Source organism: Gymnoscopelus microlampas (genome assembly GCF_963454915.1).
Source record: "Gymnoscopelus microlampas genome assembly, chromosome: 4".
In the NCBI taxonomy this organism is placed as follows: Eukaryota; Metazoa; Chordata; class Actinopteri; order Myctophiformes; family Myctophidae; genus Gymnoscopelus; species Gymnoscopelus microlampas.
Window position 1 is genome coordinate 36,680,925 of NC_139941.1, and position 25,815 is coordinate 36,706,739.

The following is a 25,815-nucleotide window of genomic DNA, read 5'->3' on the forward strand; positions in this document are numbered from 1 at the left end:
CCGATTTGAAAGATTTGGGGTAGAGGTTCTTCCTTGGCCTACTTGGAGTGTGCGTGCAAAGTGTCACAGAGATTGGTCCATTGGTGACGGAGATTAGTTGCTCACAAACAGACACACATAGATGGACAGGGTCGGAAACACAATGCCCGCGCTAGCCCGCTCCCGGCTCTAGCCTGGCGGAGACAACAAAAAAGGAAGAGGCCAAACACATTAACGACTTTCATTAGATAGCTAGATTTAATCAGCGACTTTTAATGAACAAATATAACTGTACTTATGAAACTATAACTTCTTCAGTAAACAGCAAAGAAAGCCCCATCTCCTCCCATCTGAGTGGTGTGTAACATGATCCATTTGCTGTGCCAGACAGCTGTTCCAATTCCATTAGCCATTTTCAACCATAACCACTTTAACCCTATATACAGGTACTTCGATGATTAGGGTCCCCCAATGGGCGCTGTACTTGATCCCCTCCTTTTTTCCATTACACCAAATATCGTCTGCGAAAATAGCCGATCTACAAGTTCACAATACATTGCAAATTAACTTGTAGATTGGCTATTATCTCCCCCAGAGTAGGGATGCTAGATGACATTGTGATGATGTCACAATGTCAGAGCCTATATGACCCCAGCCAGGGCCACTCCAGAGCCCCCATTATCTCCGCCAGGAGACGGGGATGTTTAAGAAGCCACTTTTTGGCACTGAAATCTCAAGGCAGCATTACTTTAGCTTTTTTTTTTCTCCAATACTGCTTCCAATATTCTTAATACATATATTGATCCATTTATACACGAGAATATACAAGCTTTAAATGATTGAGTTTATCTATTACCCATTAACTCATTTATTCATTAAAGTTATAAATTATTAACAAAAGCCAACTGGAAAAAAAAGAAAGAAAGAAAACATCCATTCCAAGCTTGAGTATCGATATAAAAAGATGTATCAAACATGGTTTGGGTATAAAAAAGGAAAATGGATTTTAAAACAAAACAAAAAAATACAAAATAACAAATGGGCAGTTTTACTTCATTATACAACACAGACAGTGACTTCTTTTTCTATACCCTTTCATTTCTGATATGAACAAAATCAACTCATCTCATAACAGTGTGTATATTTTGGTATGCAAGGCTGGACCAGTTCTGCGCTTCTGGAGAAAAACATTTTAATGAGGTATTCAGATTATATGTAATCGGAATATATAACAACATATTCAGAGTTTAACTGCTCAGCACTTGTCTGGGTAACACTGAAATTACTTAAATTACACTGCAACTTCTGTAGGGAGACAATGGGACAACAAATATTCTTAGAAAAGTATTACACTAGACTCACAATCCTTGTGCATCTAGTGGTTTCCAACAGTCCTGAACACACCATCATGTTAGTAAACAATGTCACGTTATCACTTTTTCCTCCTTAATTTTTGCCGTTAAACATTTTATAGTATCATTTCAGCCCCCTATTATCTTGTATGCAGAGATTTTCATTCTTTTCATAAGAGCAAGAGGTGATAATGTATCAATGCCACCTTCTTTATGCAGGCATCTCACTCATAACCTGTGACAACCACTCTACTCTGGTGTCTCTATTGTTAATTTACCAACTACTCACAGTACTTTTCTCGTTATGTTTTGTTGTAAGAAACCTACAATTAGCCATATTGATTTGAACCAGAATTGTCCTTTTGTTTAGTTATACTGTAAACTACAACTTCCAATAAGGTTCATGTGAGTAAAATAATAACTAAATAATAGCAACCAGCCTGTACTCACAGTTTATGTTCAAATTGTAGCCCTGTTTTTATTAGAGTACTATGTATAAATCTGTTATGTTAAATTCTCTTCTTTATAGAGAAACCAAGCATTTCTCAGTCAATTGTGAACTGAACCACTCTGGGGTGAAATCTTGGAGTTTCCTTTAATGTACAGCGACATCTAGTATTTCTTCTTTTCATTCTGCTGTTGCGTGTTCAGGCTGTGTGTCTGGTGGTGACCTGGTGGTGCACCCGGTAATCTTGCAAGCTGTGCAACACAACTGCCAAGAAAAACGTTGAAGTGAAAGGGCACAAGATCATGTGAAGCACCTTGACTTCTTGAGGTCAACTCACTTGGACATGTGGAAAGAACATCAGTCTATGGATGTCCCACACTAGAGAGATCAATGCATTCATCTGTAGTCTCTTGTTAAGCCCTCAGTGCTTCCTCTCTCTGTGTCTGTGTGTGTGTGAGAGAGAGAGAGAGAGAGAGAGAGAGAGAGAGAGAGAGAGAGAGAGAGAGAGAGAGAGAGAGAGAGAGAGAGAGAGAGAGAGAGAGAGAGAGAGAGAGAGAGAGAGAGAGAGACAGACAGAGAGACAGAGAGACAGACAGACAGAGAGACAGAGAAACACTTGGGGTAATAACTTAGTAGGCTTGATGAATGAAACCAAGAGGCTAGAGGAATAACATTTATGCGCTGTCGGACGGTCCACCATGAAGAAAAATGACATGCCACACAAACGTATCAACAATAGCACTCCCACACAAAGACAACCTTCAGCAGTTCCGATTGATATCCCACCCCTGCAATACACACATATACACAGGCTACTGGCTAGACAGACCCACAAGAAGCAGAGAGGTCCCACTGAATGGAATAACTCGGAAGCAGGAAGTGGCGTGTACCTCCACATTTGCCGATGTCTAGACTTTACAAAAAACATTACAGAGGAGAAACTCGTGTCTCTTTGCAGTAGAGGTTGTGGTTGTTGTTGCCATTGAAGATGGTTTGGCTGTGTCCGTTTCCTGCCCAACCCCCCACCTTGCTCACACAGATATCTCGTAGGTGGTGCCTCCTACCCCAGTGACCTTCTTGACATTACTGTGGCGACCAGGGCTGAGTGGGGTGCCCTGGGCACTGGGGTGACAGTCCATTTGCCCATTAACTTTAATGGTCTCTCTGAATGGGAAGAAAAAGACAAAATGAGTTAATACAAAGAACCAGTACTTGAAGAGTAGATAATATTGCATGCACATTGAGAACAGATAGAGAAAGTATTAGTGGGTTGGTTGGTGTCACATGCATATTCGGGTGTAAGTTAAGCACAGAAGAGCTACGTAAGTCTTGTGAAAAGAGACAAACATGCCAAAAGCCTGTGATTCGTTAATGAAGTCTGGAGGAGTGCATTGGATGAGTGGGTTGAAAAAGCATGCAAGGGAAAATAATATGAGTGTAGTCAAGTAACTTTATTTTTCTGACAGCAGATTTAGAAAACAGTACAAATGTTTTAATCTTTTCCTATGAAGGCAAACGTTTAAATTCATTTGTAATACACCAAGTAGTTCACAAATCACACCAGATCGAACTTAACTCTTTAACTGCCAATGACAAGATTTCTCGTCATATTTTGCAAAAGCTCAGACTGCCAATGACGAGAGTGACGAGATTTTGTGTTTTCAGTGGTTTTACACTAGATGGCGCTGTTCTCTAACCTATGAGTCACCATTTGACTCCCAGTGAAGCAAAGAAGCAGCAAATCACGTGATGGCAAAAAAACAGCCACACTCACTTCCATGTTAATTAGGGGTGTGCCGATACACTAATTTCACCAAACGATACGATACGATATTTGGCTCACAACTTCGATACGACATCGATACGATACGCACTTTTTTTATTATGAAAATATATGGGGGAGGAAAAAAGTAAATGCAAACAAATAATTCTGTTTTTGCATTATTCAGACATGCAAACTTGTAGCTTTTCAGCTACAATAGCCGTTTTCAATCCAAATAGGGCAATAGTGTGACACCTGACCCGAAAAAAAAACAACATGTTGTCACCCTTTTCACCTCGGGGCTGTTTGCATGCCTGATTATAATGATTGTAAAAAATAAAAAAAAACGTAGAAAAAAAAAAAAAAGTTTTTTTTCAAAACGATATTTTTTTCCCCCAAAACGATACATATCGTCACGAAAACGTATTGCAATATATCGTGGGACGATATATCGGCACACCCCTAATGTTAATGGATTTGGAAAAATGGCTGTTTCTCTGCTTTCTGTTGCTTTTTGGCAAAAACAACCTACATTCAACTGCCAATAATTATGGATGATCGCGACGGCACGCCCCTGACCCCCCCCCCCCCCCCCCCCCCCCGATTCTACGAGACTCGGATACGTCTTTTAAAGCGATCGGGGGATCGATCATACTGGAGATAAATATTCTATGATTTTTCAAAGGTTAGTGAAAAAACTTCAAAATCGCTGGCAGTGGCTTAGCAAGTTTTATTTCTGGCAGTCAAAGAGTTAACAATGATGGTCTGGGTATGATGGTCTGACAAATACTGTACACATAAGTAGGTTACAGTATGTATACTGTGGACATATTATACACGGCTATGCTACATGTGGACTAAACCAAAGTAGACTAGATGCCCACAACTCCCCGGCTCCACTCCACAGGGAACAGAGCTTCCAGCTGGAATTTAATGCCCCCCCCCCCCCCAAGGTCTCCCTCTTCTGCCCAATACGTTACATGCAGTCCGACAGAGAGGTATGTTACGATTCATACCTGGGACCCCCCAGGTGGGGTGAGTCTGTCCTGTCGAGGATGTAGGAGAGTTTCTGATGGGTGTAGGATGGGGATCGGGGCATGGCGGGGGAGTGGTGAGGCTGGTGGCCTGGGGAGCGGTAGGGGGGCTCGTGGCCCTGAATGGCCCTGCCCTGGCTGCTGTTCGAGCTACTGTGCTCCGTGTGCAGTGAGCTTGAGGAAGTCCTGGGGGCTCGGCCCAGAGCGGAGCCCGCATGGCGCAGCACAGGGGTCCGCTGGCCATACCCTACCAGCCCAGCCCCCATCAGATTGTCCCTGGATCCTCCATAGGCTGGAGGTGTGGGGCCCCTGGAGAAGGGGGGACCTCCAACGCGGGGCCCGTCGGCGTAACAGACACTGGGGGGCAGGCCGTAGCTCCCAGGGCTGTCAAACACTACGCCCGAGTCCTGGCCGGCGTAACCATGCGAACGGCCATGCAACATCTGCATCTTCTCCCTCTCCTCTATCTCTTTCCTCTCCTGGATGGAGGCCATGATGGTCTGGGAGAGGTTGTCGTAGCGCACCGGGGAAGGGTCCCTGTCCCTATGGTGGGGCGACTGCCTGCCCATCCCCCTGGCTGACATTACTGGGCTATAGGCTGGTGGCACCTGCTGCTGCCTCTGCAGTTCGGGCCCCCGTCTGTGGCACATTTTGGTGGGAAGGTAGGGTGAGTGGAAGCCCATGGAGGGCATGCTGGGGTGGGCCATACACTCGGCGGCAGTAGCTGGAGAGATGGTGGGGTTCAGTAGACTGTCATAGGACAGGCTACCGTTACGGTTGGAAAGTGTGTTGGGGGCAAACACGCTCTTGTAGGGGGTGGATGTGACTGTCTCAGGCTGTAAGGCTGACAGATGGCCCTTCTCTAGCCGGCAGTGGCTCTGCTTCAGGCTGAGCGAGCGGGAGTTGATCGGGTAAGAGTCCAGCTGGAAAGGCGAGGACTGGAAGGTGCGGTGGAGCGGAACGTTGCTGTAGTCAGGAAGGTCCAGATTCGGTTCCGAGCGATAGTCGTGACCGCGCACGCCCTCTTCCAAAATGGCTGATGTCTTCCGCTCATCTGGCATCACGATCTGAGGGGCAAACAACGCAACAGACATTGTACACACATGTTTCATTCAAATGTCTGGGTGTGTATTGCACGTATTAATGTATTCTGAAGTCACATTAGAGCAAGTAGAGGAAGAAGACTGCATGTTTTTTCCACAATTTTTGAAGCTTAATGTTTTTAACGTGGCAATTTCTTTTATCATTCAAATTTAGCTGGTTGGTTAATAATCCATAATTCTGTGATGTGACGAACTGAGATTACGTAATTATTACATACTGATTTTTACAGCCACTTTAAGACAGAAAACTCTGCAGTCTTGGGTGGGAGGGGGTGGATAGTATGTGCTAAAAGCCTAATGTTCTTCTACTGTGTATCCTACCTTCTCTCCAGTTACGTGGTAATGGACTTTCGGCATGGTGCCGAACGATGGTCTGAACTTGTACATGGCCGGGGTGGACGGGTGGGTTTTACCTGATAGAGAACTCTCTAGAACACACAAAGAAAAGAGGGACAAAGGAATAGAAGAGAGAGAGAGGCAAATTAATGATCATACATAGGATGAAATGAGTAACAATTCCAGGTTATTCCAGGTCTATCATTTCATTGGTTTATTTTGAAATGCTTTTAGTAAGAAAGGCCTAAAGGAGGCCTTTTCTGAAATGTGGGCGACCTTTTAGCAGAACATTTGGTCTGCTGCTTAGCTCTAATAGCGGAAGTCACACATAAAGAGGTTCTAGGTATTGTATAGAAGTATTTTAGTTTTTGTTCTGGCTAAATGACCAGTAAGTGGGGAGAATTAAAGGACTACATGTGTACAATTTAATACTAAGCAGCAGATTAGAGACTCCTCCTGGGACTGGATTAAAACACACTTCTCAAAAAGATGAGAATGAGACTTGGCAATGTTCATCATTAGGTACTTGATATGCATACTGTTTTAATAAGGCATATATACTAAGAAACTGAATCAAAGTTTCATGGTGGCTAATATGGAGAGAGTATTATAAAATACAAACAGACAGTGGTGAGAAGTGAAGTAACCCAGCTAGCGTTCTCAACAACTGCAGTACTGTACACTGCCACCAGAGAGCAGTAGTATTTCATAGAAGAAAAGAGTGTTCCCTCCCTGACATAATGCACCATGACAGTATATATCTTCTGTATGGACCTGGCTATCATAGGTTCTATAGGACATGTTATACACATGTCACACTACCTAATGCAACAGTCGATTGCAGCCGTTCTCAACCAGTGGGTCTTGACCCAAAACTGTCTCGCAAAATATTCACACAGGGTCACAGACTACGAGAAAAGGGATCTTTCAGTTTTTTCACACACAGGATCAGGATTTAATGGAGAAAGTCAAATTTTGGTCCTAAGAAAACGCAACTGAGAACTCGTGGTCAAACTCAACACACTAGCAACCAAGTGAAATGGCCCTGGGCCATCTAAAAGCAGCCCAGTCATTCATTCGGCATTAAACACCAACTCCTAGTTCATATTCCTCTCCTCTCACTCCCTATTTGGCAAAGCTCCAATGGTACACATCAGAATGCAATAGGCATTCATTCATGACAATTGGAATTAATTTCCTCTGTTGCTCCACACAACCTCTGTCGCTGATTCAATGTGAAGGGCCCACATTGCTGAGGTCTATGGCCATCATTGATGGCCATAGACCTCCCCATAGATTTAGATAGATTTAACGCATACTGGCACGCACAGTGATTGAGAAGAGAATTTAGAGACAGACAAATGGTTTGGTGCAGACGTGTCAGGTGAAAGAGGTAGGGGATGGAGCGTTGCGTGTGTGTGTGTGTGTGTGTGTGTGTGTGTGTGTGTGTGTGTGTGTGTGTGTGTGTGTGTGTGTGTGTGTGTGTGTGTGTGTGTGTGTGTGTGTGTTTGTGCACGCGCACGTGTGTGTGTGTGTGTGTGTGTGTTTGTGCACGCGCACGTGTGTGTGTGTGTGTGTGTGTGTGTGTGTGTGTGTGTGTGTGTGTGTGTGTGTGTGTGTGTGTGTGTGTGTGTGTGTGTGTGTGTGTGCGTGCGTGCGTGCGTGCGTGCGTGCGTGCGTGCGTGCGTGCGTGTGTGTGTGTCCACTTTGAGAGAGACTAAGATGGAGATAGAGTGAGAACAGATGAAAGACAGATGGAGAAATGAGAGGGACCTTGTGTATGCGGGTGAGTGCAAATGTGCATGTGACGTCACGTGTGTGTGTGTAAACATGTGTGTTATGTATGTGTGTGGATGAGAGAGAGAGAGAGAGAGAGAGAGAGAGAGAGAGAGAGAGAGAGAGAGAGGGGGGGGGGGGGGGGGGATTAGAGAGCACAAAAAGAGAGGGAGGTGTAAAAAAAAGATATTTTTGAATTAAATCACTGGAGAGAAGGGGCAGACAGAGATGGGGAGAGAGAGAGAGAGAGAGAGAGAGAGAGAGAGAGAGAGAGAGAGAGAATAGAGAGATGGTATGTAGATTCTGTTTATCTGTGTGTGTGTGTGTGTGCGTGCGTGCGTGCGTGCGTGCGTGCGTGCGTGCGTGCGTGCGTACACGAGAGGGGGAAAATGCCAGTGAGTGAGTGGGGGATGGAGGACGGTGAAGGCTGCTCACACGATGGCAGAGGGCTAGTTAGCTAATTCCTGTATCTCCTCCTTACCTTCACTGGATGTCAGCTGGCTTTTCAGCTGGTTATACCTGTCAGCCTTGGGAGGCAGCGGTGGCTGGGTGTCTTTATCGTCCAGGCCTTCCAAACTGCTCTTTGACTGCAAGGGGAAGAGACATAGGAAGAGGTTGCAGTGGGGAGATTACAAATGAAGCATCGCGTTAGTCCATGCAGAGCACAGGAGTCATACACGCCTCAGCTGTAATCAGCTGTCAGTCTGCTCCTGAGGAGCTGTACCGCCTGTACCGCCCCAGTTGAGAAACACTAGTATACATCTTTGATGTACATATGGATCATTTCAGTCTTCTACTGTTACAATCAGTAAAGGTAAATGGTAGAACTCCCCCCCCCCCCAAGCGCAGGTACAAGTGTCTCCACGCTCGTGCCCACATGGTGAGGATGGTCCCGACACACACACACACACACACACACACACACACACACACACACACACACACACACACACATACTATGGCGCTCGATCCGTGCCACGTCAAACCTTGACGCGTCACATGAACGCGTGATTTTTGTATTGCTCTGCACTGTACCGTGTGAACTTGTTATTATTTTCCCATTGACTCACAATGGGTACGCGACGCGATGGGACGTGCATGCGTGCACGCGTACCCTTCCCCCGTGCCCTACGCGGGTTACACGTTAACACTTAGTTTATGCGTTTTTAGCGAACGCACGCATCAACGCATGCATTTTTTTTTGGGGTCACGCGACTACAGGAGGCAGGCAATGAGGGCTGCACAAAATCACACGTGAATATTGTTGATGCACAGCACCGTGCGTGCGTGTGTGTGCATGACAGATGACTGTCAAATAAACCGTCATGGTGATTATAGCGTGTGTGTGTGTGTGCAGTGTTATCAAAATAGACCGTCACACGTGATTGTTGTTGTTTCACAGCACCGTACGTGCGTGTGACACGTTCTATATAAAGTAGCTACACTTTAATACGAATAATAAAGATCATCTCTCATCATAGGCCTACCTCATGAATGAGTTTGTGCGCAGATCCAGGCTCCATTAAAGGCTTGCATTTATTCTATGATGCTTTTTGTCCCCATATAGAAGCTATTAACTGTATTCATCTTTAAAACTCGTGTGAAACTTTCATCAGAAGTCCATCATTTGGGGTTTATTGGTCAGTCAAAGAGACAAGGGCCACATGGGCAGACCATGAAGTGCTGTGGGCATATAACTGTCATTGCGCACGGCGGCCTCTCCAGCACCTCAGGTTGACACAATTATAAATAATTATAGCCTATAATGAAAAGCTATGCAGATGGATGGATCATGGATGCTCTATTGATAATCAAAATGCGGGAAAACTTGCGACCAGCGGTGTCCACAATCTCCACATTATCCCCCCTCATATAAACTTGGGTGCAAAATATGGCATAACTGACCGGTGATTAGCCTACCAAGTCCGATCCAATTCAAACATGTCTGCGACTGCAACTTAATTTGGTTCATAAAAACACAGTCTAGGGGAATTATGAAAATGTACTTAAAGTACCAAAAGTAGGCTAGAAGTAGGCTACCCATTTCACAAGTTTTCAAATAAAATATAAAAATCAGCAGATCTACAAGCGGAGGGTCACTGGACATGAACGCGGCTCCTGCCCGCAACAAAAAAAAAGACGAGAGAGAAAGGGGAAGAGAGAGAGAAAGATAGAGAGAGAGAGGGGGAAGAGAGAGAGGGGGGGAGAGAGAGAGAAAGAGAGAGAGAGAGAGAGAGAGAGAGAGAGAGAGAGAGAGAGAGAGAGAGAGAGAGAGAGAGAGAGAGAGAGAGAGTCACGGCCCTCTCAATCAATCAATCTCGAAAGCAGTCCAAGTTCATGTTCAGTTCAATACCATTGCTGTTGCAAATTCCAAGCCATATTGAAGTATAGGATAATCCACAATGAAATGATCGTCCCGTGGTGATTGATCACAGAGTAATATTGTGGCTTTTCCAACAATCTAAAACTAAAGCCACAGTTTTTGATCAGGGGGCAGGCTGGCAGGGGATGTATGTATAGTCTCGTGTCTCGCTTTGTTTAGGCTATACAATTAATCGCAGAAATCCAAGAAGTTGCATCAATCACTCCACAATGCGTCGAATCGCCATGCATTGTGAGCTTGTAGATCGGCTATTTTCAAATGGCCGAAATGTGTATAGGGCTGAAGTTAGCCCTGAAACATGACTGTCATACCATGACAGTCATGGTGCCATGTCCCCCCAGTTTATAGCGGTGTTCGGTTTGTTTTTACATTGCCAACTCTCACATGTACACAAACGTTCAGATTTCAAATATAAAGTGCTTACCCCTGAGCCACGGATGTTACAGGGCGATCCGGACCGCGATAAGTACCCGTATCTCCCGTATTGTTAAATAAAAAGCATTTTATCCCATCGCCAGCCTTTTCCTTTTTTTTTTGGTAATGTATCAGAGTGCAATACACCTCCCAACCATTAGTGTCGCATGGTTGAAAGTATCGGAGAAGAATTGGAGAAAATGGCTGGCGATCGGATTAAATTTTTTATTGAACAATACGGGAGATACGGCTACTTATCGCGGTCCGGATCGCCTTGTAACATCCATGGCTCGGGGTTAAGCACTTTATGTTTCAAATCTGAACGTTTATGTTCATGTGAGAGTTGGCAATGTAACAACAATCGAACACCGCTATAAACCAGGGGGACATGGCACCATGACGCTTGCGTCATGAGAACCATGGCGAGGGCTGAAGTGTGTTTTGTGATAATAACCAATTACCAAGATATAACAAGTAGGCTACTAACTAAAGTTTTCAAATAATTATAGTGGAGTAGGCTAAAAAGTACAATATTTGCCTCTAAGATGTAGTGGAGTAGGAGTAAAAGTATTGAAAATTGGAAATATTCTAAAGTAAAATTACCTCAAGATTGTACTTAAGTAGGCCTACAGTACTTGAGTAAATGTACTTAGTTAGTTACTTTACACCACTGCGAGAGAGAGGGGCTCGAGTCGCAAAGCGAGTTAATTCAGCCAAAATCTGTCACTTGCGTTTCAAATTGTATTCTTTGATCGGCTGGTGATATAACGTAACTGTCACAACTTGGTATTTATAAACATACTTGTGTGCGGATTACGGAGAAATTTGAATGAAGTCTTGATCGGGGAGGCTCTATATACGCACTTATGTTATGGATATCTTTATGTCAGTCCGTGCAACGTACGGTTCGCGGCCCCGGCCGGAGCGGCTTGGAGCGGCAGCCGGTCATTGAGTAAATGTAGGCTACTTTATACTTTACAGGAGGAGGAGCAGTGGTGAGCTGTGGATTTTTGAACTATGGGTACTCTATTTTATGACGTCACGTGCGCGCGCACACGCGCGGGCACGTGCGTGCGCAAGCATGTGCACATAGCCACTCAGCTCAGTGCTAGTTGAAATACTGTATTCAACATGTGATTATTAATGTATTTATATTTCTTATTATTTTGTTGCATTGTTAATTTGTTGTTTTTATTTTTGTTTCAATTAATTAATTATTTTATTTTCCTTTTAGTTTTATATAAATGCCCTTTACATAGATTCACCCACACATAAGTGCTTAAAATAATCAGTCAACTTGTCTTTACTTGAATTACTTTTTTTTAAGACTTACATTGCTTTCAAAACAGTGTTTTTTAAAACACGTTTAAAAAAAAAAATACCCTTTTGCTACTCACCAAAACAAAGACGGTTTTATGGAGTTGAAAGCCTACTTTACTAAATGGGAACACTGTGAGCCCCCACCTCACGTCTAAAATACACTTTTTGGACAGAAAAGAAAATATTTCACCGGAATTAAAACCTGTTTTTGGTTACTCCACAGTGCCCTCTACAGATCTGGTCAATGGAATTTTCCTATTGACCAGATTCTTCCTTCCGGTGAAATATTTTCTTTTCTGGCCAAAAAGTGTATTTTATACGTGAGGTGGGGGCTCAGAGTGTTCCCACTTAATAGAATAGGCTTTCAACTCCATTAAACCGTCTTTGTTTTGGTGAGTACCAAAAGCGTTTTTTAAAATTTTACTACAGACGAGAGGCTGCGCTACCGCGGTACGAGGGGAAAGAATCTAAAGTACCATAGCGTTAAGGAGAACTCCTTCTAACGCTATGGACCAGAGCTAGATAAGGATGCATTTGTGAGTGTCTGGTAGGCTACCAGCTCTTGTTATGCAAAGCAGCCAGGTTGAGGCCATTGTTTAAGGTGTTAAAAACGGCTGTTGTGTTAATGATTGACTTCTCGCGGGCGGCTGACGTGTGTGCTCGCGAGTCCAGCCCCCACAGTCTCAGAACTAAGGGTACGCCGTACCCCCCCGTACCCCCTACAGCTCAACCCTGAGGAGGAGTACTTCCAATTTTCAATACTTCTACTTCTACTCCACTACTTCTCAGAGGCAAATATTATACTTTTACTGCACTATAATTATTTATTATATATATAATTATTGTTTACAAAACTCACATTAACCACTTCACACCCCATATAATATACAAGATTTGTATTTGTGAAATGGGACATTCTGCATAATGAATATTAGCCTACTTTCTACTTTTGGTACTTTAAGTACATTTTGGTGCTCCGTGGCGGGGCGGGTTATGAAAAAAACCTGACCCGCGCATCACTGCCCCCCAGAGGTGTCCCCGGACCCCACTTTGAGCACCAATGCGCTCATCTTCAACAGGAGTTGGATGGGATGAATACATAATGAATACATAAACGCATTTTGATTGGTCAAAGGTCTAGCAGTCACCAGCGAATTTCCGCAAAATATGACTGCTGTCCGAATAAATAAAAGACGCATTTTCGAATTAATGAGGCCATAACATAACATAAATAATGGGAACAAACGATACCGAACAAACTTCAGTAATATTGCTCTGGCGGAGCTGCAGCTGATATAGATATAGAATGGCCACTCCGGTTGGGTCTCAGAAGTGTGTGAGTGATAAACGTAAATTATATAATTAATTTGGCCTGCAATTATCTAATGCTGCCAGAGAGAACCACAATGTTCTCTATTTCTCGCAAAAGTCTAGAAAGACATGTGTCCATGGCACGTCAGTGCGCCCCAGCCATGATTTTTTATTGTATAATAGAAGGCATGGGCATTTTAGCATTTTTGGTTGTGCATGTTATAGTGCCCTTGATATCAAAACGTTTCCCCGTTAGTGGTGCGTAAAAGTGTGGTTCTTTTCGGTGAAATGACAATTGTGCGCATCGGGCGCATCTGCTTTCGGGGATTTGAGTCAAAAATTATGATTCTGGCATTTTAGGGATGAGATCTGATTTGACAACTGTTTGTCTTATATTAGGAGGATGTTTGTAGACAACTCTGGGCATGTCCTTGAAAGTAGTGGCCAATTTTGGGTCGCTACTGAGGATATACCAATGTTATTTTATTGTGCGTTCAAACTCCTTACCGGGCTGAATATTGTACAATGCATAAGGGAGCGTTACATGGGGAGGCGTCCCGTTCGGACTGTAGGGTATAGTCCGAACGAGTCTGTTTGGTCTGGAGTCACCTGAATACAGGAAAATTAACTAGAGAGTTCACAGAATAAATACAATTTTGAATTAGAGCAATCTCTTGAGAAATGACATGGTGTCGGGGAACTGAGGCAAGAGGAGGCATCATAACATACACCGGACCCGACATTGGTATCATAGGCCTACTGTAGGCATAGGCCTATAGCTTTGTATTGCCTTGAAATAAAATATTATTTGACAGACATGGCTATAGCCTACATGTTACTGATTATTTGGAATGTTATATTATTGCAACCGCTGCAATATTGATTGTAATGGATGCATAAAACTCAATGGAGGGAAAGGGCGCGCACAGTGCACCATGCGTAATGGAGGGAGTGCTATGACATATAACAATGGTAATAACAACGGTTATAACAACGGACTAATGTTAAAGTCCGTTGTTACTCACACCATAATCCTCTCAGGAGCATTGCATGTAAAATCCAAGACATATACAGTCAAATAGGCTGCTTTTAAATCTACAATAAAATGACAACGGATTGTCCCCTCTCCTGCTTGTCGTTCCGTGATGATTTCTACTTTTTTCTCACCATCATGCACTCTTATAATATCAACCATTAAGCACAGTCAGCCTATACTCAATGACAGCTGCATGGAGGAGACTCAGGAGAGTAGACCTCAAAACAATAAAATAACCAAATAAATATCCTAGGCTAAATTTCGTATATCGGGCAATTATATCAATGAGAGAGCGAGAACGAGAGAGAGAGAGAGAAACGGAGCGAACGGAACCATTCAACACCATACAGGTTCGGTTTAGCTCAGGATAGACAATTCATATTTTTTTTCCTGCCCTTTGATAGGCTATACTGAGAGAACATTAAATTACAACTAGATAGATACAGTGAGTGTGTCCAATCCTACTACAACAGCACTACAAGGGACATTCATTCCAATATAAAATAAAGTTGCAGCGGGGATATCATTAGGCCACATTAGAGCCAGCTGCGCATCATTGTTAAAGTAACACATTTAACATAAGCCCAGATGATTCCAGCCAGGAGGAAAGAACTGGAGAGTAGGAGAGAGGAGAGTGAGATAACAATGGGAGAGAGAGAAGGTATCAAATGCTTTTCTTTTCTTTCTTTCTTTTTTGCGTGTTTGCGCAGCCCGCACCATCCCGCCCCGCGATAAGTGCGGGTCCAACCCGCGCATCACTAGTGCCGAGGAACACCTCGGTATATGGCGCAGGGTGGATGGACCCATGAACTTCGATGCTGTCTCTCCCTCTCTCTCTCTCTTCTTTCCCCCGACACGGTCGAGGCAGAAGGCCCCCACCCTAGAGCCTAGGGTCTGCCTGACGTTTCTTCCTGTTGAATTAAGAGGGAGTTTTTCGTTGCCACTGTCGCAAAATTGCTTGCTCAGGGTGGGATGTCGGGTCTCTTCTCTACATGTAAAGTGTCTTGAGACAACTTGTTGTGATTTGACACTTTAATAAAATTGAATTGAATTGAACTGACGGCCCCAACGGAGGTTGCACCCTCCGTTTTTAAAAAGAATCCTGCAAGGATGACAGACCCTGCATTCAACCCGTGTGTGCACCGTGCGCTACTCTGCGCAGAAAGAGGGTTATCGTCACAGTGAATGAGTTACAGCATGTTTCAAAGCTTTTTCATAATAATACAAGAACAACGTGACATTCGGCATAATGAGTAGCCTATACGTTCTACTTAAGTATATTTTAATGCCAATACTTTTGCCATAAATGAGCGTGCCTTCTTTCATAGACTGTAAGTGTTGCGCTCTCTCTCTCTCTCTCTCTCTCTCTCTCTCTCTCTCTCTCTCTCTCTCTCTCTCTCTCTCTCTCTCTCTCTCTCTCTCTCTCTCTCTCTCTCTCCATTTATTATAATGACCATGAGCGGTCCGGTGTTTATGTATTATTATTTATTATCATAATGACCATGTGCAAATGCGCAGTGACGTCATCGTACCTACATGAGAAATGTGACAAGTATTATAGGCTAGTTTTACCGTGTCTGGTACCAATACAAAAAAATAAACTGGTCTGAAATAGATAAATATATAGCTTACAATGGCGAAACAATATTATTTATTATTATTAGGCTATTTAGTTAATTTAATGCGGGGTATTTAGAAACAAATATTAATATCTAAATTGTATCAATGCCACTAACCTGGATACATGCATGTGATAATAATTTTATATTTTTTAGGCTACACGATCACACAACGCGATGCAGCACATATATCAGGCCTCAGGCGTTCACATGATGCGGTGCAGCACACCACAATAATCACGCCTGCTTTCTGCGCTGAACGCACGCACACATGCACGCACGCACGCATAAAAAAAAACCAAGTCACATTACACGACACGTTCACACGCTGATGCAACACGTCACGCTTGCTTTCGTGTAGTGTATGCGCAGAACGCACGCACACACGCACGCACGCACGCATTAAAAAAAATCACACGTTCATGTGACGCGTCAAGGTTTGACGTGGCACGGATCGAGCGCCATACACACACACACACACACACACACACACACACACACACACACACACACACACACTGATTCGCACACTGATGGCGGGAGGAAACCATGTAAGGCAATTAGGGATTAAGTGTCTTGCTCAAGGACTCTTCGATATGCATCAAGGAGGAGCCAGGGATTGACCCCGGAACCTTCTGATTCCAAGACTCTAGTGTACCGCCTGCGAGTCTACCTCCTGAGCCACTGCCGCCCCAGTTTTCTCTAATAAATCAGGTATTAAATCAGGGAGTCAGCAGAAACAACAGGGTGCAACTCTCTGACATTAAACAAGAACCTGACCACATTAACCCTCGAGTCCCTAGTTTGGGCATGTCATTTTAGGCAACATTTTTAAATCTTATTAACCCATTCAATATGGGAATGCATACTGTGTCATTTTAGATTTTTTGCTATAACCATTATTTTATACTTTGGGCTATTCAAAAACAGCAGATATACAAGCTCGTAGCCCGTGAAAGATTTGTGCACATGTTTGAATATATATATATATTTTGAATATAATATTTTTTTACTCAAATCTTTGCTTCTGGGATTCCACAAATGTCTTCTAAATCCTAACAGTTTTTTTGCTATAATATCAGTGGTTCTCAAACTTTTTTCATGTGAAGGACCCCCAAAATGATTAAAAAAAAAATGTTCGCTTTAAAAATATTTATATATATTAAAAGATTTGCACAAATTCTCACGATTTAAAAATAATAGCAGATCTACAAGATCATAGCTTGTATATCTGCTATTTTTTAATAGTCAAAGTATACAATAATGCATATAATAATTGCACAGATGCGTTCCCGGTTTTAATGGGTTAAACAACCTTCAAACGTTGTGACACATTGTTGTGAGCTTGTAGACTGGTTATTTTCGCTGTGCGACACTGTCATACAAAGTATAAAATAGGGCTCAAGTGGAAGAGCAGATGATAAGATTGGACGAGGCAGAGAATTGATGAAACGGGGACCGTGCTTCAAGCAAAATCAATGTTAAAGCAAATTTTGCTGGAGAGGATGCCAAATCTTAGAGACGGCGTGGACTTTGAAAAGCCAATCACTGGCATATACTGTATGTTGGGAGTGTCTCGTGATAAAAACCTTTCCGGGCAGAGTTTCAAAAAAGCACTGAAAAGCATATTTAACACCGATCTGGTCTTCCAATTTTCCAATATTTATTTATTTATTTAGTGTGTGTTGCCTTTTATGCTTTATTCCAGACGGATACAGTAATTAGAGAAACGGGAAAGGTGGGATAGAGATGGCGGTATGCAGTAAATTGCCTTTGGTTGGATTCAAATTACGAGCTCACAGTGCAGATTGTGAGCTTGTAGATCAGCTATTTTTGAATATCCTAAGTATAAAATAGTTAAAGTGATAACAATTATTTGCTATATTAACTGATTCTGTCAAGGGCCCTAATTCCCTCAATGTCCCTTGGGTCCACACACCCCACTTTGGGAACCTGTGTTCTACAGTATAAACATCCACCTGTGAGCTACTCACCTTAGAACGAATGATGGTGCCATGGATCCCATTGTCACTGACTTTGATGACGATCTGTCTGTCAGAGAGATCAGGTCTGATGAAAGGAGGCTGGATTTTCACTGAGGGTTTCTTCCTAGGGTCCAGTGTGTACCTGCACAGGAGGAGTTCATTTCTGTTTTTACTTGAGACTCATACTTCGTCTTTAAAGACCCTACATACCAACATTTTCAGCCCAAGGACCCCCTAGCTGAGAGAGAGATGAAACAGGGACCTCCACTACATATTGTATAAAATGGTGTTGCAGATTAAACTTTTTCATAGATTTCATCGACAGCTTCATAGACTTGTCTGACAGCACTGCCATCAGTGTATGTTGGATTCATGTTAATGTGTATTTTCAGGATGAATACAGGCCATTATAACCACTGACAATGAATTGTTCGTATTAATCACAGTCAGAATATGTAACATGTATTTCTAATGTTAGTTATATACACTGGATTGTTCAATTACATTTATTTATCCACAGTCTCGTGTAAATGTGAAAACATGAAATAAATAAGGTTACACAAACCTAATACACATCTGCACATGAGCATCACATTTCAACTTGTAATGAGCGATCAATATATATATATAGTTATATATAGATGTAGTCATAGTTGTATCTTTGTTATTAGAAATATGTGCCTACAGTATATAGCCCTTAGTGTTAATTTAACTCGTTAATCTGCTAATGGAACCAACTGGACCCATACTGGTCCATTTGGTGACTCTTCAAACACTGGGATTTTACTGTGTGACAATACATGGTGAGTAAACCCATCACATCACAAATGTCCATTCAATATATGGGCATATACATGCACCCACTGCAGAGGTGCAACTTGACCCTGTCTGAATTATGGTCAACTAGACCATACCCGGTGAAGGGCGCATACGAAAGTAGTAGCAAAGTCGGGGTTAATGCACGTCCTGTCGCGCGGTTTCTCCCCCGCGCGCGTCCCGTTGTGGCGGCCCCCCCCCTCCCCCCCGTCGCTCCCGTCGCGGCCCCCCCCCCCCGACCCGCGGTCAGCCCTCCCCACGGGCGTATATATATATATATATATATATATATATATATATATATCAGCACGGAGAATGGCGTAGGCATGTTACTCGCCCGCCCCGGGTCCGTCTGGTGTGTTTACTGTCCACAGAAAGAATTGTAGGCAGAGAGTGGGCGGGGTCTCGGTGTTGCCATGTCGGCGTACTGTAAGCGCTGTAGGGCCAATGTTGGTGGTATAGGGTTCGTTTGGTTTGGCCTCGTTTTCATAGACCTTGCTGCTTGTTTCTCTCGCGAAACCTGGCAACGACGCATGCGCAGTTTGATGAAGAGTCCACCCAACCAAGTCACCACCACCACCACCACCGTGAGGTTACTAGAATTATAGTAGGATTGGAGTTGGATTCCGCAAAAACCTGACATCTTAAAAAGAAGAAATAGAAAAATGACATATTGTCCTTTCCAAGTAGATGTCTTACCTGGGAGCCAGGGGAGCACATAAGACATACTCCACATTGCCACAGCAACCCCTGGTGAAGGGATTCACTCCTCCACGGAACTTGCCTGTCACCTGAGAAATACAGACACTCATTTAGCGTTGTAGGGAAAAGATATGTAAGGACATCGCGTGCACGCACGCGCGCACACACACACACACACACACACACACACACACACACACACACACACACACACACACACACACACACACACACACACACACACACACACACACACACACACACACACACACACACACACACACACACACACACACACACACACACGATGGTTTAAGGTGGTGTGAGTGAGTGAGTGAGTGAGTGAGTGACAGACAGACAGACAGACAGACAGACAGACAGAGAATGTGTGTGTGTGTGTGTGTGTGTGTGTGTGTGTGTATGTGTGTGTGTGTGTGTGTGTGTGTGTGTGTGTGTGTGGGGGGCTTAAAATGACCAGTGCACTTAGTCTGAAGCAGTATAGGATTCAGCAGCTGTCCTCCAAGCTTCCAAATGTCTCACCTGTTCGTTTGTGGTGCGACCTCTGGTCACCAGCACCATATGAAAGCCCGTCAGGCCCATGACTGGGATAAAAAACAGGCCTGCTATACACATCACAACCAGACTGGACACATGCAGGGTTAAGGAAAACTAGAGCAACATGTACATCTTTGGTTTACTCCCCATCACAGAGTCAACCAGCATCCAGGTTTATTTACCAAGCACTTCTCAATCGTGCATGAACATGTATATCTGACTAGGCAAAGAAATAAAACACGCCCAAGGGGCAGTTAATATCCATGTTGTGTTGAGCTGAAGCTCTCTACTATTCAGACTTTGGTAATCTTCTACAAGGTGTCCCATGAGCATATGTTTGGCAGAGACAGGGCTCTAGAATTCGCTCATTTGGCCCAATTTAGATTTTTTGTAATGGTGTCAGTAAAATATTTAATTACGGTTATGCTATTTTGCCTCCATAAATTATTTAACTAACATGTTATGGTACTTGAGGACATAACCTTGAATGCTCTCCTGGTGTAAGGGATTTTGAGTGTTAGCAACAGCTGTAGACACGGCCAGACTCAGGGGGCACCTTTACTGGGTGATAGGTCACGTTAACGCTTAACATTTTATTGTATTTGATTAATATTAATATGACGCTGACACAACCTCCTCCAGAAAAGTGTCCTGACTAAGGAAGCTTGCTGCCAAAACATTGGCCTTACTTAGTATGTATAAATATCCCCCATTGTTTTTCTGTAAATATACTTTTGTTATTGATATCAATCAAAAACCGCTGCATAAGGGATAGGCTACTTTGTATGTAGTCTTTTATATATAAAAACATATTTACAAAACTTGACTAGTAATCATTTGTCCAAGTTAGAAGATATGTCACCAGACCAGTCCTTTGGGCTAGTGCCTAAAATCCTTAAATTCCACTCATGAGCTGACTATATAGATATCTTACACACTTGCTCTGTGCACAAACACTCACACAATACCCCAACTCATATCATTTACATGCAAGTTAAAGACTAGGCTTGTCTAGTTCGACTTGTTTACTTCAACCAAAATGAATAAAGAAACACAATTTAAATCACGAGCAGCAGCAGCTCAATCTGTGGGTGGTGGAAGGATACGTGACGGTGGTGTGCAAGGCGGCCAGCCGCTCCCGGTGATGGAGGACGAAGAGGAGGCCAAAGGAAAACACACCCACCATGTGGATGCTCAGAGACAGCAGGAAGAGGAAGAAGTAGCGATAGTTCCTCCTGCCGATGCAGTTGTTCACCCAGGGACAGTGGTGGTCAAAGTCCTGGGGACAGACGGATCAAGGTAATTATAGTTAAAAAATGTTTTTAGAAATGTATAAAACATTTGGTTGACTGAAATAAAAATGAAAACAAGGCTGGGAGGAAAAGATAATTAGCTGAAACTGTATTGTGTGTTTACAAAACAAGTTTTAGTCTTTGTAAATATTTCATACTTAAAGGGATTGTAGGCAAGTTCAGAGATAAACAAAGAAAAAAACTGCAGTTCGTTTCCCCGACCACCAGGGGATGACGCAGGGGGGACTTCCATAGAGTTAAGGGGACTTCTAAACGGGCCATGCCGAAAATAGGTTGCTTTATTCGGATACAATGCGTATTACTGCCCGCCCCTGCTGGTTCTCTGAATTTTTATCTTTAAATAGGCTCTTTCATGATAAATTGACCACATATATGAAGTTAAACAACTAAATTCTATCCAAACGCTATCTTAAAAGTACATTCTGTGACTCAAAAAAGATGTTTGAGAGCGTTTTAAAACCAAAAGTAAAAAGTTCACACGGACACGGACGCGCACGGACGCGCACATGCGTGCGTTAATTTACGTCCCAACAAACATAACATAAACAGTAGGGAAAATACGGATTTCAGAAAGAGGACTGTGTTTCAATGCAGGAAAACACCCCAGCATCATTATATAGTGGCTGATAGAGGGGAAAAAATGCAAAAAAATATATATATAAATATTTTTTAAATTTAGGCTTAATGTTGCCTAACATACCTTTAAGCCTAATATTTTGGAAGGATGTGAAACCTTCCAATGTTTTTAGCTCTGCCAGTTTTAAGCCTTTGTGTTAAAAACAAATCGAAAGTAAACTGAAACTGAGACATAAAAAAGAAAAAGAAAGAAACAATGCTAAACTATAATAACCTTGAGATGGATGAGCGTTGGTTGGAGGAAGGGATGGAGGGAGGAAAGCAGGCAAGGAGGTTAAGGGGGGGAGGGAGGGGAAAGAGGAGGTAGGGAAGTTTGTAGGGAGCCGGCCGGACGACACAGAATGGAAGGGGAGGGAGGGAAGGAGACATGGAGAGAGAGGGAGGTGGAGGAAGGCAAGATGGACAGGGAGACAGAAGAAGGAGGAGTGATATTTGGAAGAAGATAGGGAAGGGAGACGAAAAAGATGGATAGAAGAAGTGAGATGGGGGATAATGGGGTGCAGGGATGGGGTGTAAAATTATAATGGCTGAAATATATTAGTCTTTTCTATTTTTGTTGAGACTTGTATACTTTCTGTTGTTACATTTACGTATACATATTGGCAAACCAAATTTCCCTTTAATTACTTTTTACCTCACCTACCATAGCGTACGTTATTGCACCTCAACTTACTAAAGATCTGAGTACCACTACACTACCTCGTGGTTAGTTCAAAGCCATATATATATATATGACCCCTTTCATACTGGGATGTGTGGTGTACATGAAAGCTCTTAGGCAGCTTCAAGGACAGCAGCCCAGCTGGAGCGAACAGCTTCAAACGCCACAAACCAAGTAGGGAAAACTAATATTGAGTCTCAGTGGTGTGCAGTCATGTGTCACAGAGGGCCACATACTGTATGCGCTTGTTTTCATTCCAGCCAAACGGTACACCCATTAATTAGTTTACACCTCTGTGGTTTTAGATGTGTTAATTAATTAAATCACCTGGTGCAGAGTTAATTGGACACCACACCATCAGTGGTCATGATAAAAATAACAAGGATCATGTGTGATGTGATGAGAAATATATAAAAGGTGTCTCAAAGACTGTATCTGTATCTGAAATCTGTGTCTGTTATTTTGTTTTAAAATACAAAATATGGCAATGGGGTGTATGGCCATCTCCAGAGGACCAGTCACTACTCCTTAGCACACAGTGTTAAAACACTATCCCTCTGCTCTTGCAATGAGTGTGTTTACTGTTGAAACACCAATCCTACCTGTATTACTTGTCTTAAGGCAATACACTGGTTATTGAAATGGTAAACACCATTGTCTGGTTTCCGAAATAATCAGATGAATTGGGGAAAGCCAAACCTAAGTAATTATAAATGCTTTATAATGTGTTGTGATTATTGTTATAAAGCATTATGAGTATTTATGAGTTTTTATAACTATAATTAAACAGTGTTATAAGCTTATTATAACGTATGTTCATAATGCATTATAGACATGGGATGCATAACAACAAGTGTTAATGTGAGTTTTAGTTTGAATGCATTTGTATGTGTGATTATTTGTGTGCTTCAGTATAAAATGCAGCTGTGTATGCATTACTACTATGTGTATTTAGTAGTAATTAAGAATGGCTTCACACTGGGACCCAATTTTTTACCTTTAACATAAGGTTGTATTGTATGCTAAAACGTCAAAAAAGATTCCTCTATCAAAGATCTTATTCATGATATCCAGTGGTTCTCAACCTGTGGGCCAGGGCCTAACCCTAAACCATTTTTAAAATATATGATATATTTTCTTTCTTTCGACAAACGCTTTTGAGATTTTCAAGTGGGCTCCGATCCACAAAAGGTTGAGAACCACTGCCCCTATCCAAGCATCTTGTTGACCACATTTTGGCACCAGCAACACTGGTTGTGTTCATATTGGTCCTTAGGCACAGTGTGAATGTCTTTCTCACCTCCACACAGTTGTCACAGACACTGCAGTGGGAGCAGCGCGGTGGCCTGTAGAAGTGACAGGTGGCGCACCACTTCATCCGAACCTGGATGCCTTTGATCTCCACATTCTTGTAGAGAGGCGCCCGGAAATCATCGTCCTTGTCCTCGTCCTCGTCCGCTGTAGAGGGGACACACAGACAGACAACATTGTGGTGTGGACGCTTACACATAGACCACTAGACCAGCAAACAAAATGATAATTTGACTAATGTAATTACACAGAGAGACGCTCACACATTATGTGTAAGGACATGCACTTTCACTCCATCTCTTACTCACTCAAACACACATACAGAGTGGTGATTTATAACTATATGAGAGAGGAACAATGGGGAACCGCATTAAATTAAGAGCAACAATCAATTAAATGGAAATTTTATAAATAACTTCTGTGTAATTTTAACGATGGGACTTACTATTAAGCAAGGTGAATATCTTAACCCAGGGAAGAATCTGCAGTCAGGTGTAATACAAACTATTGACATGGACATGGTGAATCCCCTACCCATTGAGTCACTGAGGAAAGGAACCCCAACCCCTGACATGTAAAAATAAAACTCTCCCAATACAGCAGAGCACAACAGCAACAAATACAATTGACAGTATTCTTGGGCAAGGGATTGTATCCTTGCACTAGCGACCCCTGCTGGTTGGGTTGCAGTCCCCTGTTTAGCAGGGAGGGGATCTTGGGGGAGATACGCTCTCGCTGTGAAACTGAAAAGTGGGACTGGGACTGGCAACTCCATGTGTATCGGAGGAGGCTCTTCCCCAGGCCAACAGTGGGTGGTAGGGGGAAGATTAAACCGAAATAAACATGAAACAAAAAGTGGAGAATCTTGCCTTATGTGGAAAATATTCTTATGTATGATGACTGGTGAGAATAATGACTTTCCCACGCCTTTACATGTTGCTACACTAGTTTTTTTGTGGATGTTTGCACGCAGCGCCACAACACAGTGAGGGCCGTGTTGTTCTGTTGAGACCAAGGAACAAAACCTTCTTTCAGCTGATCAAAGAGCTCATTCAAACTGAGAAAGGATCAGTGTAGGGCACCATCTTGAAAAATTATTTCACACTCCCTCAGTAAAATACCTGGAGGGAAACAGAGGCAGCTAAAGCACAGGTGGAGAGAGAGAGAGATACAGAAAGACAAGGAGAGAGAGACACACACACACAGATGGCAAGAGGAAAATGGGGAAAAACACATCAAGAGAGAACGAGCTTGAGATAAAGAGAGAGAGAGATTTAAGGCGGCAAATAGGGCAGGAAAACCGACAGAAATGGAACGAATGAGAAGAAGCAGAAGGAAAAATGAAGGAGTGGCAGAAATATATAGATATAGACAGTAGGAGAGAACAGAAAGAGAGACCACAGGAATACAGAGTCCCATAGTCTGAGAGAGATTACTCTGTCATTATGGCACTACAGCTTCTATAAATAGATTTCAAAGGTACACCAGCTGAAAAATGCCAAAAACATATGCACTCGTTTGACAGCCCCTGGTCTACAATCTTTTCTTCCCTAAATGAGAGATGGCAGTCCACTGAACCCTGCTACAGTGTATTATTTTATTTTATTGAGATTGGCAATGGGAAAGCGGGAGATTGAATATGACAGGCATAGGAGAGAAGGATCAGCTGGGACTCAATTTAAGGCCCACAAGAACCCTATTCATGGGCAAATGCACAGGCAAAACTAATTTAATAATAATCATAATAAATCAATTGTTATTATTATAACTGATCATAGCAAGTAACTGAGATACTGGGCCAACATACTGGATAAGGGAGAGGGAGCATCTGCTACACAGTGCATTAAAGTAGATCATTTCTGTTATTAAATCATCATAATCTTTATAAGAATAATTATATAGCACCGGCTTGTCTGTGTTCCAAGTACCTAATGAGTACCTAATATGATTATTAACCATCCTC

General features: G+C 42.8%; 1 protein-coding gene across 1 annotated transcript in view; it reads right to left on the reverse strand.

The window, feature by feature from the left end:
• Nucleotides 1–235: 235 nt before the first annotated feature.
• The window catches only part of zdhhc8b (zDHHC palmitoyltransferase 8b), a 94,585-nt gene continuing 69,005 nt past the window's right edge, over nt 236–25,815 (reverse strand). Inside the window, exons 3-11 of the mRNA XM_084054814.1 lie at nt 23,842–23,999; nt 21,038–21,210; nt 19,917–20,019; nt 19,374–19,465; nt 17,868–18,000; nt 8,272–8,377; nt 6,000–6,106; nt 4,558–5,642; nt 236–2,943 (exon numbers count right to left, since the gene is read on the reverse strand). Of these exons, the coding sequence (XP_083910940.1) occupies nt 2,811–2,943; nt 4,558–5,642; nt 6,000–6,106; nt 8,272–8,377; nt 17,868–18,000; nt 19,374–19,465; nt 19,917–20,019; nt 21,038–21,210; nt 23,842–23,999 (2,090 nt within the window). The 3' untranslated portion in view covers nt 236–2,810. The remainder of the gene's footprint in view (nt 2,944–4,557; nt 5,643–5,999; nt 6,107–8,271; nt 8,378–17,867; nt 18,001–19,373; nt 19,466–19,916; nt 20,020–21,037; nt 21,211–23,841; nt 24,000–25,815) is intronic.